The sequence below is a fragment of the Octopus sinensis genome, linkage group LG13 (assembly GCF_006345805.1).
Source record: "Octopus sinensis linkage group LG13, ASM634580v1, whole genome shotgun sequence".
Classification (NCBI taxonomy): domain Eukaryota; kingdom Metazoa; phylum Mollusca; class Cephalopoda; order Octopoda; family Octopodidae; genus Octopus; species Octopus sinensis.
In genome coordinates, this window is record NC_043009.1 from 26487476 (window position 1) to 26508603 (window position 21128).

At 37.8% G+C, this 21128-nt stretch overlaps 1 protein-coding gene across 1 annotated transcript in view; it reads right to left on the minus strand.

Moving 5' to 3' along the window:
- Window positions 1-21128, minus strand: part of LOC115218616 (coiled-coil domain-containing protein 138-like) — an 89856-nt gene that overhangs the window by 37291 nt on the left and 31437 nt on the right. Inside the window, exons 10-11 of the mRNA XM_029788518.2 lie at window positions 3278-3400; window positions 2426-2645 (exon numbers count right to left, since the gene is read on the minus strand). Of these exons, the coding sequence (XP_029644378.1) occupies window positions 2426-2645; window positions 3278-3400 (343 nt within the window). The remainder of the gene's footprint in view (window positions 1-2425; window positions 2646-3277; window positions 3401-21128) is intronic.

Below are 21128 nucleotides of genomic sequence, written 5' to 3' on the forward strand. Positions count from 1 at the left end.
GCTAACAGTTCTGCCAACTCGCCACCTTAGTAATAAAACTAATCTTTTCAACTATAAGCACAAGGCCTGCAACTTTGAGGGAGGGGCCTAGTCGATTACATTGACCCCAGAGCTTGTACTGCCGCTAAGCTTTTTGCACACCATACTAATGATCCTGCCAGCTTACTACTGCAGCTGATAATAACAACAACAACAACAACAACAATAATAAGAACATAATAATAATAATAATAATAATAATAATAATAATAACAGGAGCACTCACAGAGTGCAAACCTCAGCCAAGGCAACACCAACGTCCTCTCAATGATTAGCCAGAGATGATTTTTGAAATGAGAAAATCTGAAATAAATTCGATTGCTCTCACAAACGAGAATACTAGAAATGAACCTGGCTGCTCTCAAAAAATCAGTGAAAAATAAGGGAAAATAATCCAGAATCTTTGTCCAGTACCGGATTGATCCCAAAATCTAATCAGTTTGTGCCATTTATGAGGCCAAACATTTCTGAAAGTTTCATCTGAATCTATCCAGCAGTTCTTGAGATATCTTGTCCACGGACAAAAAAACAAGCAAACAAACATGACTGAAAACAATACCTCTGCCTTCAATAATAATAATAATAATAATAATAATGATAATAATAATAATAATAATAATAATAATGATGATGATGATTGATAATAATAATGATAATAATAACAACAACAACAATCCTTTCTACTGAAGGCACTTGACCTGAAATGTTGGGGGAGAAGGTAAGTCGATTACATTGATGCCAGTACTTAACTGGTATTTAATTTAACAACCCTGAAAAATGAAGAAAGCAAAGCCGACTTTAGCAGGATTTGAACTCAGAATATACTGGGGCAGGACAAATACCACAAATCATTTTTTTGCTATTCTCAAACAACTTTGCCAATCCATTACCATCATAATGATAATAATTAAACTGTTACCTGTTGTATGACAGGTAAAAATCAGAAGTGAATACTTTTGCTGTTATGGGTAATATCAGGAAATACAGAATGCATACAAAGAATTATAATTCGACTTTTATCAATTTTTCATTGTGTTTAGACAAAATGATGAAGTGAATACTAATTTTCAAAACAAAAATATTTATTACTCCAACATAAAATTTAATGAAACAAATTTCTCATTTGTGTTACTCTTCCCATAACCCCGCCTCTCTCTCTCCCTTTCTCTACAATGTAAAGCCTGACTGGAGAAATCAACCAACCAACCAACATTTAAATTGAATATTATTACATAGAGATGATGATGATGATGATGACGATAATAATAGCAACAACAATAATAATAATAATCATTTCTTCTAAAGGCACAAGGCTTGAAATTTTGGGGGAGGGAACTAGTCGATTACATCAATCATCCCCTACCCAGTGTTTCACTGGTACTTAATCTATTGATCCCGAAAGGGTGAAAGACAAAGCCGACCTCAGTGGAATTTGAACTCAGAACACAAAGACAGATGGAATGCAGCTAAGTATTTTGCCCGGTGTGCTAACAATTTTGCCAGTTCCTACCTTAACAATAATAATAATAAAATTAATAATAATAATAATACCAACTCAGAGAAAAGGGATATATACCATACAAGTGTATCGGACCCCTGCAGAATGTGTGGGAAGAGGGTCGAAAGTGTGACTCACATCATTAGTGCATGTGAAAGTCCTGTGCAGAAAGAGTACAAGCGTAGACACAACAAAGTAGCCCAAAACCTCCATTGGCTACTAGAATATGAGGTTACAGGTGCTTGGTACGAACATACACCAGTAAAGGTAATGGACGAAAAGGGGAAGGCAAAAATTCACTGGGATTTTGATTTCCAGACAGACAAAGTGCTAGAGCACCAAGGGCCGGATATGGTAACGTTTAGGAGGGACAAACAAGGGTGCCTAATAATCAACGTAGCAGTGCCAGGAGATCAACATATCATCATGAAAGAAAGAGAAAAAGTTGATAAATATTGAGACCTGAGAATTGAGATCGCTAAGATATGACAGCTAAGAGAGTTGAACATAAAGTTTATCCCTAGTGTCATCGAAGCATTGGGTTCCATAACACCCAATCTGAAAAAAACATCTGAAAACCTTAGAGATACCCTAGATTCTAGATATATTGCAAAAATCGGCTTTACTTGGAACTGCACGCATATTGCGTAATGTACTGTCTGTCTGAGTTCCTGTTCTGACTTGACAAACAGTACAAATCCCCGGTAGGCACAATATCTTCAATCAACAACCTCACGATATTGTATACTGTGCGACGTCTATAATAACAATAATAATAATAATAATAATAATAATTTAGAACTTTATCTGATTTGCTGCACAGAATTCCAAATCAAGGAACATAAAAAGACTAAAATAAAGAAAAGAAATCTAAAGAATACAGCTTACCTTGCGACACTGTTTTCAAGACAATCAGAGCACACAATAGACGAACATGGCAATCAGAACTCTTGAAGAACAAACCTTCTTTGTTAGTATTTGGCAGAGGTGGGAGTGCATCCTTCTGTTCAATCAAAATATCCTCTTCTGTAATTCTTGCAGTAGTGGAAGCTCTGGAATGGTACAGCTCTTCTCCAAGACGTCTCAAAGTTGAACTGAGTCCACTTTTCTGAAACAAGAAAGAAATTCGGTGAGGAACAAGAGAATGTTAATGGAGAAGAAGATCACTATTGAATACCATCTTATGCCTTTAGCATTTGAACTGACCATGTCTGGTCCAAATCTGGTCCAAATATTCAAACCAGCCAGGTCTGGCCTCTTACACCAACCCTACAATGTCATTGTAAAAATAAACAATATCACAGCATTAGACTGTGGCCATTCTGGGGCACCACCTTGAAGAATTTCAGTTCAACAAATCAACCCCACTACATTTTTTTTTTCAACCTGGTATTTATTATATTGGTTTCCTTTGCTGACCTGTTAAGTTACAAGGACGTAAACACACCAACACCAGATGTCAAGTGGTGATAGGGTACAAAAACAATGACAAAGACACACCCACACATATATGATGGGCTTCTTTCAGTTTCCATCAACCAAATCCACTCCCAAGTGGTTGCCCTGAGGCCAAAGTAAAAGATAACTGCCAAATGTGTCATGCAGTGGGACTGAACCCAGAACCATGTGGTTGGGAAGCAAATTTCTTACCATACAGCCACACCTGCACCTATATACACAACATTGAAAAATATTGGCCTCAATGTTAAATCAAATCAATATTCAATGAATAACACTTACTGATTGGTTGTGACTGTCTTCAAGATTTTTGATGGCCCAGTAAACAAACTGGAGACAGGGTAAGGAAACTGACCCCGAAAAGGAAGGATATTCACGAAGGAACTCAACAAGGGCAGGAATCACCTGAAACCAATAATAATAATGATGATGATAATAATAATAATAATAATAATAATAATAATAATTTTCATTTAAGACCAGCAATTACATTGACCCCTCCACCCAATGCTCAATTGGTACTTATTTTACTGACCCCCCCCCCCAAATGGATGAAAAGCAAAGTCAATTTTGGATGAAATACCACTAAGGATTTCAACCGTCAAGCTAACAGTTCTGCCAGCTCACAGCTTTAAATAACACACACACAATAATAATAATAATAATAATAATAATAATAACTTAAAACTCTATGGCAAAGATGATAATGAGCTTGAAGGACTACTATGTACTGTGAAAGCATTCAGTGATGATATTGGGATTGAATTTGGTCTTGAAAAATGTACCAAGGCCACATTCCAGAAAGGGAAACTGAAGCCCTCACATTCAGTGGTGTTGGATGTTGACACAGTCATAAAAGAACTCAAGCAAGAACAAGTTTACAAACACTTTGGAATAAATGCGGGTTCTGGCATTCAGTATGCAAGTATGAAAGATAAGATCAGGAAGGAGAGAGATCAAGCAGTCCTAAAGCATCTATTACATAAGTCTATTACATCAACACCAGTACGTAACTGGTACTAATTTTATTGAACCCCTCTTCAAAGGATGAGAAGTAAAAATATTAAATAGAAATAATAAAGAATATAATCCAATGAGGACCAATTCCATGAACTGTGAGCGGAAACCTGCTTCAAGTAATTATATCAACTACTACTATTACTACTACTTACTACTACTACTACTACTACTACTACTACTACTACTACTACTACTACTACTACTATTACTACTACTACTAGTACTACTACTAGTAGTACTACTACTACTATTACTACTACTACTACAACTACTACTATTACTACTACTACTACTGCTACTCCTTGTTCATGGTCAGTGACTTAAGTGGCCTCTCACTGGGTTTCACTGGGTTTGCTCAGTGAGGAGAGAGTGTGGGCACCCAGCAGGATTAGAAAGAGAAGAAAAGCTGGGCACCCAGCAGGATTAGAAAGAGAAGAAAAGCTAAGTCAACTTTAGGCTGCTGTAGAAAAGACTTATTTGTAACTCTGTGCTTGAGAATTGAACCATGAACCATGTGGTTGTGAAGCAAGCTGCTTGACCACACAGTCATGCCTACACCTAGCTATATATATATTCATGTGTATATTTATATACATATAGGTGAGGCATGGCTGTGTGGTAAGAAGCTTGCTTCCCAACCACATGGTTCTTGGTTCAGTCTCACTGTGTGACACCTCGGACTAGTGTCTTCTTCTATAGCTTCAGGCTGACCAAAGCCGTGTAAGTGGATTTGGTAGATGGAAACTGAAAGAAGCCCGTTGTATATATATATATATATAGGCTTGAAAGTTACTTGGTGACCCTGCCAGTGCTGATGCCACATAAAAAACATCCCCTCCACATTGTAAAGTGGTTGGCATTTGGAAGGGCATCCAGCTGTAAAGATCATGCTAAAATTGACCTCATTTGACCTTGTGCCACATAAAAAGCACTAAGTCTACTCGGCCAGGTGGCTGGTGTTAGGAAGGGTATCCAACCATAAAATCTGTACCAAAACAGACACAGTAGTCTGGTGCAGGCTCCTGTCAAACCGTCCAACTCATGCCAGCATGGAAGGCAGTCATGAAATGATGATGATGATGATATATATATATATATATATATATATATATATATATATATACATATATATATACACACACACACACGCATATATCATCAACATCATCATCATCAATTTGCATGACACCAGTATCTGGCATGATTGCGATTTTGCTTGGCTTCATGGGTCTTCTTCTCAAGCACGACTTAATGCCAAAGGTCTCAGTCATTGCCTCTGTGAGGCTTAAAGTTTGAAGATCACACCTCACCACTTCATTCCATGTCTTCCTGGATCTTCTTCTACCACAGTTCCCTCCACACTTAGAGATCGGCACTTCTTTACATGACCATACCAGCACAGTCATCTCTCTTGCACACCACATCTGATACCTCTTATGCCTCACTTTTCTCACATGATGCTTACACTCTGTCGAACATGCACAGTCAAAATTCAAATGTGTGTGTATGTATATGTATATATATAATGAAACAGTTCTAGTCCTGTAGAAGCTCCTTCTATAAAATAAATATATATATATATATATATATATATATATATATATATATGTAAATGTGTGTATGTGTATATATAAACATAACATCGTCATCATTATTTAACGTCTGTTTTCTATGCTGGCATGGGTTGGACAGTTTGACTGAAAACTGGTAAGCTGGGGAACTGCACCAGGTTCCAGTCAGATTTGGCAAGGTTTCTACAGCTGGATACTCTCCCTAACACCAACCACTCAAAGAGTGTAGAGTGTTTTTTACATGCCACCAGTATGGGTGTCATTGACCTGATACTAGCATCAGCCATGACTACGACCTCACTTGGCTTGACAGGTTTACACTAGCACAGCATATCGCCAAAGGTCTCGGTCACCTGTCACGGCCCCCATGAGGCCCAACATTTGAAGGGTGCATTTTATGTGTGCCAGTCAGACAGCATATCGCATTGTCATTATATTGATCAAGTGATATATATGTGTGTGTGTGTGTGTTAAATAAAATAAGACAACAAAACCAAGGCTGTGTGGAATTTATAGGACATTTATAAAGAGAACAGTAGACTTCTGGTACAATAGGGATATCCCTTAAACAGAGACGATATGAGAGAAATAAAGGGAAATAGTAGAGTTCAATATAAAGAGTTATTATGGAAAAAGATAGACATTAGAAATATAATGGGTCCTCTCGTAGCACTTACAGAGTCTTACCTGCCATCTTGGGTCTTCTGGATACCAATACCTGTCATATATATATATATATATATACATATATATACATATATATATACATACATATGTAAATGTGTGTGTGTGTATGTATATATATGTGAAGTGAACATTAGTTTCTGTCTACCAAATCCATTCACAAGTCTTTGGATAGCCCAAGGATATAATAGAAGGCCCTTGTCTAAAGTGCCCTGTATTGAAACTGGACCTAAGATCATGTGGTTGGAAGGCAAACTTCTCAACTACACACACACACACACACATCAATACACACACACACATCAATACACACACACACATCAATACACACACACACATATTAATATAAAATGTAGCATGTTTCCCAAAACTCTTTCGGAATGACATATATACAAACACACACACAAAGGACATGAAAATACACACACAATATTATATATATATATATATATACATGCACACACACACATACACACAGACAAACACACAAGCAAAAAGGGGTGAACATAAATATCAGAAAGTTACATAAATTTGTGTGTTAATAGATTTACTGCTTGAAGCCTTTGTCGTTATATTGATCGAGCGAAGCCACATAAAAGATGATTGATGGATAAATCTATAGGAGACAGGACACCTGGCCATATGAAATTTTCAAACAACAACAACATTGATAATAGCAATAATAGCAATAACAATAATAATAATAATAATAATAATAATAATAATAATAATAATAATGAAGGTATTAATATCAGCAATGATAAAAGTAGCCATTTTCTTTTCCTCTTTGTTTTCCTATAAAGATAACACAGGTCACACAAGCATTTCTAAAATATATGATTTGTATTTTCTAAAAGCTGTTATAGTCGGCATTACCATAGTGAAATATATAAACTGGAGATCAGCAAAGGAGCCTATATGTGGTAGCTTGCTATGCTAGAAATAGCAGTCAAAACTCTGTCTCCGGTAAATCATGCAGTGCTGTCTTGTAGAAAAATAGTGCAAGAAGGACATATTGGACAACATAGACTTAAACGTAAGGTGTTTGTAATATAAGACAAGATGGGCATGGCTGGAACATCCTAGATCATAGATCTACTCTACCAGCTGACAAACGTATATATGCTAAGTGATATATCAAAAATACACCCAAACCAGACCCTTTTTATAGGGCATAAAAACTAAATTCATAAAATATTCATAAATAGGTTCAGGTATAGCTGTGTGGTAAGAAGCGTGCTTCCCAACCACATGGTTCTGGGTTCAGTCCCATAGTGTGGCACCTTGGGCAAATGTCTTCCCGTGTCCTCAGGCCGAACAAAGTCTAGTGTGTTGATTTCGTAGATGGAAACTGAAAGAAGAACATTGTATGTATATATATATATATACTAGCAGCATAGCCCGGCGTTGCCTGGGTATGTAAGAGCCCCTAGTAGGCAACGACTAATCCCAATCTAGTCCTTTCCCTCTAGGGAACGAAGGCGCATGTGTAGGTTGCAATGTCTTCTCTTCACTCCCAAATAACTATCAAACAGCTATCGATAATTCAACCCAACCAATTCCTACCAGGAAGAAATTACATTCGAGACTGCTAATAGCTGCTGCAGCCGCAAGTTATTCGAATACTTTTTTTGTTTACACTTTCTTTATAACTACCACCCCAAACGTTTTACCTTAAATTTTTGACGTACCCTAAGGGTCCTCGGACGCTACTTGCAAACTCTTGGTTTATTATAAACCGCTTTTGTCGTGTGCACCAAAAAACCTTTTCCATTCGTTTGTTCAGTTTGGTCACTTTTGACTTTTTCGTTGTTGTCACTCACATTGCTGCCCGCTTTTTTGCCGTTTTTGTACATTGTTATACATTTTGGGATACTTACCCCACGTGTTCCAAGAGTTAAAAAGGTCGAGTTGCGTCCCCTAGACAGTCTGTAGAAAATGTGTTGCATATAAAAAGCTTAGATTCTCGACCCATGTCGAATATATCGATTTTTTTTCAGAATTGGGGGAACTTTTCAAAATTTTCGCTGCGTTAGTTTTGAATTATGACATTGGGCTATGTGTGTGTCAAGTTTCATCAGAATCGGTTGAAAGCCATGGTCAGGGTGAGGGTACAACCTGACAGACACACAGACAGACAAACTGCCGTTTATATATAGAGAGATATACACACACACATACACACACACATATATATGTATACGTATCTATGTGTGTATTTGTTTCAGGGTTTATCCCCACTCCCCACCATCGCTTGGCAACCAAAGTTGGTGAGTTTTCATCCTCGTAACTTAGTGGTTAGGCAAAAGAGACTGATAGAGTAAAAACTATGCTTACAAAGAATAAGTCCTGGGGTCAATTTCTTCGACTAGGACCCTTCAAGGTGGTGCACCAGCATGGCCACAGTCTAATAACTGAAACAAGTGACAGAATAAGTAAAAAGCACCATCGATGCCAGGTCCGCATCACTGGCTCCTGTGCCAGTGGCACATAAAAAGCACCCACTACACTCATGGAGTTGTTGGCGCTAGGAAGCGCATCCAGTTGTAGAAACATTACCAGATCAGATTAGAGCCTGGTGCAGCTGCTGGCTCACCAGACTTCAGTCAAACTGTACAACCCATGCCAGCAGGGAAAACGGACGTTAAACTAAAATGATGATGATGATGATGATGATGATAAAAAATGGAATTGTTAAGGGATTCTTAACACTCTTGTTACCATATTTCTCCAATTAATTCAGAACATAATGAAGCATATCAAAAAATAACTTTGTCATTCTTGGTTTCAAATTTTGGCACATGGATAAGTCAATTACATTGACCCCAGTGCTCGGCTGGTACTTATTTTATCAACCTTAAAAGATTGAAAGGCAAAGTTGACCTTGACAGAGTTTGAAATCAGAACGTAAGGACAGAAACAAAATGTCTGGCATGCTAACAATTCTGCCAACCTGCTACATTTAACTGTGTCGGAATTAAGCTAATGTTTGAGACATAAATTAACATGAAAACTTTGATTAAAAGTTTTACTTTAGATCTCTTTAAAACAAAAAGTTTGAGTCATAGAACCAGGATCAGTCTTGAGCAGATTAATATCAAAAAGAGTTAAAATGGAGACAATTCCTCAGAGGGAAACAGTCTATCCAAAGATCCCCAAAGGCCCTCTTCTTTGGTCAGTAATTAGGATTTCTAACTTAGACAAAAAACAAGAAATAGTTTAACCCTTTTGATACCAGCCTGGCTAAAACCACCTCTGACTCTGAGTACAAATGTCTTGTTTTCATAAGTTTTGGATTAAAATCTTCCACCAAACCTTAGTCACAATTGATGTTCCTAACACTAGCTTAATGATAACAAAGTTATTTTACTAAATTCTTCGTTATATTTAAAAGTAATTGAAAGAAACACAGAGCATCTAAAATACAGTAATGAAAGGTAAAGTTCTTGACACATGTTTGTTTTATTGGCCCCAGAAGGGTAAAATAAAGAATGGAAGGCTTTGAGTTCTGACTGTAAAGTCTTTCATCTATCACTCCACAAATTTGAAGGATTAACTGCTCTCCTGTAGTCACTAATAAGGGTTTCAGACTTAGAAACAAGGCACACAAATCTGATGTTAATTAATTTATATCAATCCCCTGCCACAGCTCCTCTCGGTATTTGTCTCCTTTTTTTATTTTATTCCCTCCCCAACAGATGAAATAGAAGGTTGACCATGGCAGGATTTGAACACAAACAGTCTATAATTGCTACGAAATTTGGCACGAGGCCAGCACTTTGGGATGGAGAAGGGGCTGGTCACTATGCTGACCCCAGTATTTGACTAGTCTTGGTTGCGGACACAGTACAATGTCAACAACAGGAGAGGAGCCGATCACCTCTCAAATTTTTGCCCACTTCACTAATGTCTCAGTCACCCATGGCTTGCTCTTTCTCTCTCTCTGTATGTATATATATATATATATATATATAACACCAAGTAAGTTAGGGGTTGTGGATCCAACCCACTAAGGGATAATATTTATCCAATATACTGTTGGTATAATACCCAAATTATTAAAATACAAGTGTTTTTAATTGCAATACAATTAACCTACTTATTGTATTAAATGGGTGAAGGTAAAGAAATATTTTACCATTAATTTATAATACAAATAAAAAAATGGAGAAACAATTTAGTTGGTTCATCAGCTTTCAGATATTAGAATGTTGACCTATTTATTTATTTAACAAAAAACGAGAACCTTAATAATGTACATATATACATTATAATTCAATACATATAAGATAAGAATACAATTATAAAAATCTTAAAATAAATTATTGAAATCATTAAAATCACTCTTACAGCTGTTTCAGCCTATGAAAAAAAGTAGTTTTCAGTGCCTATAGTTGTCAATTATATTAAGGTTGTAGGCATTTAAAAATAGGGTACTTATATATAACCATAGGCCTCGTCAGAGAGGAGAACTTTCAAAATATGAATACATGAAACAAGATACATATAACATGGCTCTTATGGCTTATCTATCATATCTAAACAAATGTTTTCTTATTATGAAATATTCTGTAAAAATATTCTGTGAAATCATATTAATTCGAAGGATAAATATATACATATACGTATAATTTAACTGTGATGAAAAGAAAAAAAATCCTCATATAGATATTGGTGTATATTTGTACGTATGTATATATATGTACATGTTGCTTCTGTTTGTTGCCCATACGCATGGACTTGTGTGTATGAAGAAGAACAATATTGTAACAACCCTGGTCTAACTGTATATATATATATATATATATATATCTGTTTGTATTGATTGTGGTTTTTAAATTTATAAAATTAAATCTACCGTAATGAATTATTTATATTGTATTGTAATATATGATATATTGGAATCTACTATAATATGTATTGTGAAGTGAAGATTACTCTAAATCTAATAATATTGTTATTATTGATAAATATAATAATAATAATAATAATAACAATAATAATAATAATAATAATGATATTAGTAATAGTTAAATATTCTTTATGTAGTCATGAGCATGGACATATGTATATGTTCCAGTATATATGTATAAATATGTATATGACGAGTGGTCTATTTGCTTGGACCTATTGTTTAATTGTGCTTATTTATGTATTTATACACATGTAAAGGTGTGTATATACTTTGCTTATGTATGTATAAATATATATGTGAGTAGGTGTATATGGATATTTGTTTATATTATATATATACTAAATTGTACATGTATCCTGTTTCATGTATTTATATTTTGAAAGTTCTTTATAATCTCAGATAAGGCCTATGGTTATATATAAGTACCCTATTTTTAAATGCCTACAACCTCAATATAATTGACAACTATAGGCACTGAAAACTACTTTTTTTCATAGGCTGAAACAGCTGTAAGAATGATTTTAATGATTTCAATAATTTATATTAAGATTTTTATAATTGTATTCTTATCTTATATGTATTGAATTATAATGTATATATGTATGTTATTAAGGTTCTCGTTTTTGTTAAATAAATAAATAAGTCAACATTCTAATATCTGAAAGCTGATGAACCAACTAAATTGTTTCTCCATCTTCTTATTTGTATTATATATATATACACATAGTAAATGATAATATTATTTACATAGTAAATGATCCGCAAGCACTCAAGCAAACTAAGTCCTCAACTTGTTTCCTTTGCTGAAAGGTTTGCAAAGCAGCAGCAGACCACAAGAGATACATTCATGATTACTGCTTTATTTTACTGAACTCTCGTTTTTCAGCCATGACGAGAGAATCCATCATGCATATACTCTTTACTCTCTTTTACTTGTTTCAGTCATTTGACTGCAGCCATGCTGGAGCCCAGTACTTATTCTATCGGTCTCTTTTGCCGAACCGCTAAGTGACGGGGACGTAAACACACCAGCATCAGTTGTCAAGCAATGCTGGCGGAACAAACACAGACACACAAACATATACATACACATACATACATATATATACATATATACGACAGGCTTCTTTCAGTTTCCGTCTACCAAATCCACTCACAAGGCATTGGTCGGCCCAAGGCTATAGCAGAAGACACTTGCCCAAGATGCCACGCAGTGGGACTGAACCCAGAACCATGTGGTTGGTAGGCAAGCTACTTACCACACAGCCACTCCTGCGCCTATCTATATATATGTAATATCTATACTTACATTTCAACACCGCTGCTCTTAATGAAAGCCTTACTTGTCATTGTGGTTTTGTGACATGAAACAAAACAGGTCTTTCTGTCAACTCAAGAAAGCAAGGAATAAAGAACCACAAGCACTTGCACAGACTGAGTCCTCAACTTGTTCCATATGCCAAAAAAGTTTGCAAGGTACCAGCAGGCCTCAAGAGACACGTTTGTGTCTATAGAACATGATTACTGCTTTATTTTACTGAACCCTCATTTGTCATTCACAAGAGAATCCATCATATATATATATATATATATATGAATTGTGTATGGCAAAAAAATATATAATCTTATGAACTCGCATGAGCCAGGAGGCTACCTGAACTCCAGGACTGACGCCATTGGGAGTTGTCCACATTTTGGGAAATTTTTACTTCAAAACTGGAAAACCTAGATGTCAAGCGAAGGAAGACAACTCGCCCAGCCATAATTTTTTCAGAGGAATATTTTTTAACTATCACCGGAGTTCTAGTGTTTTTAAAAAACATTCTTTGCAAAGAACAGTTATCATTTAGAGAAACTGAAGCTAGATATGAAACCAATGGTTTTTTTTCTAAAACTGTTACTTTACACATTGTGGTAAGTAGCTTGCTTACCAACCACATGGTTCCAGGTTCAGTCCCACTGTGTGGCATATTGGGCAAGTGTCTTCTACTATAGCCTCAGGCTGACCAAAGCCTTGTGAGTGGATTTGGTAGACGGAAACTGAAAGAAGCTCGTCATATATGTGTATGTGTGTGTGTGTGTGTGTGTGTCTTTATTTGTCCCCTCCCAACACCACTTGACAACCAATGCTGGTGTGTTTATGTCCCCATAACTTAGTGGTTCGGCAAAAGAGACCGATAGGATAAGTACTAGGCTTACAAAGAATAAGTCCTGAGGTTGATTTGCTCAACTAAAGGCTATGCTCCAGCATGGCTGCAGTCAAATGACTGAAACAAGTAAAAGAATAAAAGAATATATATATATATATTCTGTTTGACCCGTGTGAACATGGAAAAGTGGGTATTATAATGATGAAGCTTCTGAAGTTTGCTTCCCAACCACATGGCTCCAGGTTCAGTGGCACTGTGTGCCACTTTGGGCAAACAAAACAAACCACTGGTTTGAATTAAATGGTCGAGGAAGGAAGACAAATAGAAAAGAAACAAAACATAAAGAAAACAGCAAAAAAAGTGTTTTTGGTACTAAGTATGTAAATGAACAGCCATGTAACCCATCTACAACCAGAAACCTGTCCTGCTCTGCCCCTTATTTTTTCTCTCATGCTTTTCCTCCACTTTAATCCTTATTTTCCTAGCTTAAAGCCCCCACTCCCTTAGAGCTCAGTCTTACAAGATACACGGCAACCTCACTAGTGCCGGCGGCAAGAGAAAAGCATAGGGTATACACTGTAAAGTGGTCAGTGTTAAGAAGGGGAAGGGCATCCAGCCAGAGAAAACCTTGCCAAAGCAGACCCTGCAGCACGATGCAGTTCTTGGACCCATCGGATCCTGTCAGACTATCCAGCCCATGCCAACATGGAACATGGACATTAACTGATGACGATGATGATGATGATGATGGTGGTGGTGGTGGTGGTGAGGAGGAGGAGGAGGAGGATAAACACTTGTAAAGTGGTCGGAGTTAGGAGGGCATAGAAACCAATCCAGAGTTAACATGAAGCATGATGCAGCCCTGTGGCTCACCTGATCCTGTTGAACCCTCCAGCCCATGCCAGCATGGAAAACCAACATTAAATGGTGATGAAGAAGAGGATGAGGAGCAGGAGGAGGATATGCACACTGAAAAGTGGTTGGCATTAGGAACAGCACCCAGCCGTAGGAACCATGTCAGAGTTAACATGGGACAGGAGGTGGCCCAGCAGCTCACCAGATCCTGCCAAACCAACCCAGACAGAAAAAAATAGCAGATTATAACTGCTTTAGAAATAATTCCAGAATTGAAGGTTTCCATGCTATTGGAGTGTGGCTCTTTTATGAATCTGAAACATTCCAAACTTCATCGAAAGGGAAAAGAAAGGGGAGAACATTGCTTAATGTGCTGATGGAACCCTTTTCACCCCACCCCCCCAACATGCAGTCAGTTTGCAAGTATGAAGTCAAGTTAACACATTCGACAATAAATTTACGAGATGGTTTCTAGTTACTCGCAGCCTTTCTCGTTCAATATCTTTTACCTCAGCTTCGAAAATTATTAATTTGTCGTCAACAACCTGAAGTCCTCGTTATTTTAAATGGCATTTCTTTCAACTCAGAAGAACGTACGATGCAATTGTATTGCTGCCTTTGCAGTTTATGACAGCAGAATGTGACAAAACTTGTCTCTGTAAATTGTGCTTTCAAACATATATATATATATATTATGGAATATTGATTGCGCTGGCATCATACAGCAGTAAGAATACAGTCTGAAGAATCAGCTGCTGTCTCAAACTGTCAGCTCGATACAATGTTAGTTTCTCCATGAAACATAATGTTATTATAAAGACAATATATGATATATGATATAATATATAAAATAAATGTCAAACCATCCAGAAGAACTGGTTTTGTCAAGAGTAACTATCATTGAACAATCATGTACAATGTGTGCTTGTGTGTATATATATATATATCAAATAAAATTAAAAACAGAACTCAAAGGATATATATATATATATATCATCATTATCATCATTTAACATCCGTCTTTCATGCATGCATGGGCAGGACGGTTAACAGGAGCTGGCCAGGTGGAAGATTACCCCAGGCTACTGTGTCTGTTTTGGCAAGGTTTTTACAGTCACCCTTCTTAACACGCTTCCTTTTTTTGGATGCCCTTCCTAATACCAACCACCCTGCAATGTGGACTCAGTGATTCTTATGTGGCTCCAGCACAGGCAAGGTTAGTTTTGGCATTATTTTTACAGCAGGATGCCCTTCCAAATGCCAACCACTTTGCAGTGTGGACTGGATGCATTTTAGATCTGTGTGTATACATACATACATACATATATATATATATGTATGTATGCATGTATACATATATATATATATATATAGGAAATGGTGGCACAATGTGCCAATTTTTGCTGGAAATAGCAATTGATAACCATTCAATGCTAGGTAAATCTTCATTGAATATACAGAGGTAAAGACATGTGTGGATGGCGGATATGAAAAATTTTCTTCTTCCTGCAGGAAGAATGCCAGAGAAATGAACAACCTAGTACTTGAGTTTCGAACTTTTCAGAATACATTTGTTATCATAAAACTGATTGGCCTTCATCAGTTATTTTCCAGTGAAATAAAGCACCGTAAAGATACACTAGGCTTACAAATTCAAGGCTTTGGTCAGCCCAAGACTATAGCAGAAGACACTTGCCCAAGGTGCCACGCAGTAGAACTGAACCCGGAACCATGTGGTTGGTAAGCAAGCTACTTACTACACAACCACTCCTACACCTATATATATATATTATATATACATATATATGTATATATATATATATATATATACATATCATTATATATATAGAAATATTATTATTTCTAAGTCTCTCTAAAGGAGACTATGGCAGCAGTACTGGATATTAACAGTTATCGCCAAGCTAATATGGCAGTCCATAAATATAGGATGTAAGCTGCCGTTGATTAGTTCCAAGAGACCATCGCCTCTAGTTAGCTATATGACACATGAACCTGTGTCCATTATATATATCATTATCACCATTGTCAGTTTCTCATGCTAGCATGGACTGGACAGTTCAACAGGAGCTGGCAAATCAGATGACAGCACAAAGCCTCAACATTTGTTCCGGCAAGGTTTCTATGGCTGGATGTATGGCATGCTTTTTACTTGGCACCATCACTAGTGGGATTACCAAGTACATCAAAAGACAATACCATTCAACTAAGGGTAGGGTAGGTGTGGTATTGAGGGAAGAAGCTCTTTGCCAGGGGTTTAAAGTATGACTAGAGGGACAAGAACAGGTGTTTTGCTGCAGAGAAGATCCATGGCTAGCCCAGTCAGAAAAGAAAGAGGATGGTGTTGAAGATGTGTGTCAGGGTGTTCCCTCAAGCTACTGGACAGCGAATATAAGTGGTAAGGGTGGATGAGTAAGTTCATGGGAGTGGATGTGTGAAAGGAGGGTGACAGATGGATAGAGATGGTGACAGAGGGAAATGTAGTGAGTGGTGAATATGGGTGGAGACAATGGTCAGTTGTGAATATCAGTTGGAGGGGAAGGGGGAGGAAGTAGGTGAGGGGCAGGGAGATGACAGCTGGCAGCAAAGATGTGATGTGGCAGTGGGGAAGCAAGAGAGCTGCACAGTGCCAGAGATGAAGTCAGAGGTACATAAGGGTGGAAAGAGTGAGAGACAATAAAAGAGGGCTGCCATTGGCTAAATTTCATGCATTGGTACTCTTTTATGCTTTTACTTGTTTCAATCATCTGACTGCAGCTATGTTGGAGCACCGCTTTTAGTCAAACAAATCGACCCCAGAACTTATTCTTTGCAAGCCTAGTACTTATTCTATCAGTCTATTTTGCCGAACTGCTAAGTTACAGGGACGGAAGCATACCTACATTGGTTATCAAGCGTCAGTGGATGCAGGGGACAAAGACACACAAATATTCATATGTGTATATATATATATATATATATATATAATATATATATATATATATATATATTATATATATATAATATATATATATATATATATATAATATAATATATATATATATATTATATATAATATATATATATATATATATATATATGTATATATATATAATATATATACAACAGGCTTCTTTCAGTTTCCATCTACCAAATCCACTCACGAGGCATTGGTAGGTTTGAGGCTATAGTAGAAGACACTTGCCCAAGGTTCCACACAATGGGACTGAACCCGAAACCATGTGGTTGGGAAGCAAGCTTCTTACAACAAAGCCATGCCTGCCTATATATATATATATATTCAATAGGCTTCTCTGAGTTTCCATCTACCAAATCCACTCACAAGGCTTTGGTCAGCCCAAGGCTATAGTAGAAGACACTTGCCCAAGGTGCCACGCAGTGGGACTGAACCTGGAACCATGTAGCTGGGAAGCATGCTTCTTACCACCCAACCATGCTAGCGTATATACACAACTGATTTTTGTAGTTAAGGGTAATTTTGAGTGAATATATCATCATCATCATCATCATCGTTTAGCGTCCGTTTTCCATGCTAGCATGGGTTGGACGGTTCTACTGGGGTCTGTGAAGCCAGGAGGCTTCATCAGGCCCAGTCAAATCTGGCAGTGTTTCTACGGCTGGATGCCCTTCCTAACGCCAACCACTCCGTGAGTGTAGTGGGTGCTTTTTACGTGCCACCCGCACTGGTGCCAGACAGAGCTGGCAAACGGCCACGAACGGATGGTGCTTTTTATGTGCCACCGGCACGAGGGCCAGGCGAGGCTGGCAACGGACACGAAACAGGGCGGTGCTGGCAACGGTCGCGAAACGGAAAGTTCTCTTACATGCCACCGGCACTGGTAACACATCTGCAATTTCCATTGATCGATTTCGATTCTGATCCTCACTTGCCTCAACGGGTCTTCACAAGCAGAGTTTCGACATGCCACCGGCACTGGTAGCACATCCGCAATTTCCATTGATCGATTTCGATTCTGATCCTCACTTGCCTCAACACGTCTTCACAAGTAGAGTTTTGTGTCCCAAGAAGAGAAGGTATGCATACGTAGGCTGGCTCCATCCCATGTAGAAGGCCACGGGTTATGGACTCACTTGTCCTGCCGGGTTTTCTCGCGCACAGCACACTTCCAGAGGTCTCGGTCTCTAGTCATTTCCTCAGTGAGACCTAAAGTTCGAAGGTCATGCTTCACCACCTCGTCCCAGGTTTTCCTGGGTCTGCCTCTTCCACAGGTTCCCTCAACCGCTAGGGTGTGGCACTTTTTCACACAACTATCTTCATCCATTCTCGCCACATGACCATACCAGCGCAAACGTCTCTCTTGCACACCACAACTGATGCTTCTTAGGTCCAGCTTTTCTCTCAAGGTACTTACACTCTGCCGAGTGTGAGTACCGGCATTACACATCCATCGGAGCATACTGGCTTCATTTCTAGCGAGCTTACGCATATCCTCAGCAGTCACGGCCCATTATATCTGATTTCTCCAGTATAAGAGTTAATGACCGCAGAAACAAGGGTTAACAAACAGTGGTCCCATAAGCCACAGGGGCTTCATTAAAGGATTAAATTGACAAGTGAAAGTAAAGATTACCATTAATTGTTTAAAAGACATTTTTGCTTTGGGTCTTATATATTCATAAATTACTACAGAACCAAATCCTTGAAAGATGCTAAATTGACATTTTTACATAGATTATTTGACAGCAAGCCAATGACGTGTGCCAGATAGCCATTAAAACATAGAATAAAACATACAAGATGTGGTGGAGGAAGAAACATTTTTTTTCTTTTTAAAATATAAAAAAAAACTTTTGAGCAGTTAAAAGTAGATGGCATGGTGCATTAATCAAAGACTAAATTATTTTCAAGTAATTTTTTTTTTCTAATATGCTGCTTTTTGTTTGTTTCTCATTGTGATTGATATTGTTGCTGTTGTTGTCATTATGGTGGTGGTGGTTGTCATTAATGCTGGCTTTTTTATTTTCTATTTAAGCCTTCCCTCCTTGAACCTGTCAGCCTAACAACCAGTAACTAAACTAAAGAACTCAGAAAAGAAAATAACAATAATAATAATAATAATAATAATAATTTTTTTTTTATTAATAATTGTTTTTTTATAATCAACATGGCTATATTTGAAGACAGGCAGTTTTACCTAAACAGAACGGAATTTGATAAAATTGGTAAGTACTCAAATATTAATTCAGAACTCTCAAGACTGTGTGAAAGCAGGACAAGTGTCTTATGATGATGATGATTGTCATCATCATCATCACCACCACCACCACTACCACCACCACAACCACTACCACCACCACCACCATTATCACCAGTGATCTACATCATTATCATTTTACATGTGTATTTCCATGCTTTCATGATTCGGACAAGTCTATGATGGAGTACAGCAATTCCTTGTCACAATTGCCTTTGTGTGGTTCATCCTCTTAAGAGTGGCTTCCACCACTTCTTCCGATGTCTTTCTCAGTCTTCCTCTTTCACAAGTTCCCTCCCCTCAGACCACTAGACACCAAGTCTTAACAGCACCAAACTCCTGTGTTCTAAACACATAACACATGACCACATCCGAGCAGTTTTCTCTTTCATGCACCAGCATCTGACTCCTCTCATACCAAAATATTTTCTCAGCTTATCTATGCTCTACCATTCATGTAACTTTGAACTAAGGAGGCCAACTGACAAAGTAGTCAGACAATATGTCTTGTAGTAACAAAGACACACACACAATGTATATATTGTCTGAGAATGGTTTAGCTGGCCAAAACTTCGGAGTCACTATCAATACTATTCCTGTTAAAAAATAATAAATTTGTGCTCTACCAAATCATTATCATTATTGTTTTTTAACATCTGCTTTCCATGCTGGCATGGGTTGGACAGTTTGTCTGAGGACTGACAAGCCGGAAGGCTGCACCAGGCTCCAATCTGGTTTGGGAAGGTTTCCACAGCTGGATGCCCTTCCTAATGTCAACCAATCTGAGAGTGTAGTGAGTGCTTTTTACGTGCCACTGACACAGGTACCAGTCGAGCAGCACTGGCATCAGTCACGCTCAAATGGTGCTTATCCTTCAATTTAATACACACTGCCAAGAATCTTACCACATTGGGCAAAATGCTTGGCGCCATTTCTTTCAACTTTACATTTCGAGTTCAAGTGGCACTGGGCTCAAGAGGCACTTTGCTTTCATCCTTTCAGGTTCAATAAAATAAATACCAGTAGAGTACTGGGGTCCATGTAACCAATTTGTACCCCCTCCCCCATGATTGCTGACTGTCAAAATATGAAATCTATATGCTTTGTAGCAGTTATTTCAGCTTACTACATTCCGAGTTCAATTTCTACTGTGGTCAACTTTACTTTTTATCTTTCAGAAATTGTTTGAGCACCAGTCTAGTGGGAGACACTAACAGAATCATTGGACAGGCTGTCATGCTGTATTTGTTTTCTAAGTTCAAATCTTGCCACAGACTATATGGACTGTAGGTGGAATCCATTGCCCAGTTTAACACCACCACTTGGTACTTTCGTTTCTCCCCCCAGCCTTCAGAGGCCCCGAGCACTACTTTTCAGGTGGAGGCATGGCTGTGTGGTGAGAAGCTTACTTCTCAACCACATGGTGCCAGGTTCAGTACCACTGCATGGTTTCTACTATAACCTCAGCCCAACTTTAGCCTTGAGAGTGGATTTGGTAGATGGAAACTGAAAGAAGCCCATTGTATACGTCTCAGTGTGGGTGTGTGTGTGTGTGTAAAGGACAGGCATCCACACAGTTTCCACTTACCAAATTCAATCATACAGAATTAGTCAACCAAGTGCTAGAGTAGAAGACACATACCCAAGGTGCTGTCCAGAGGGATTGAACCTGAAGCCAGCCGGCCAGGTGGTTGCAAAGCTAAC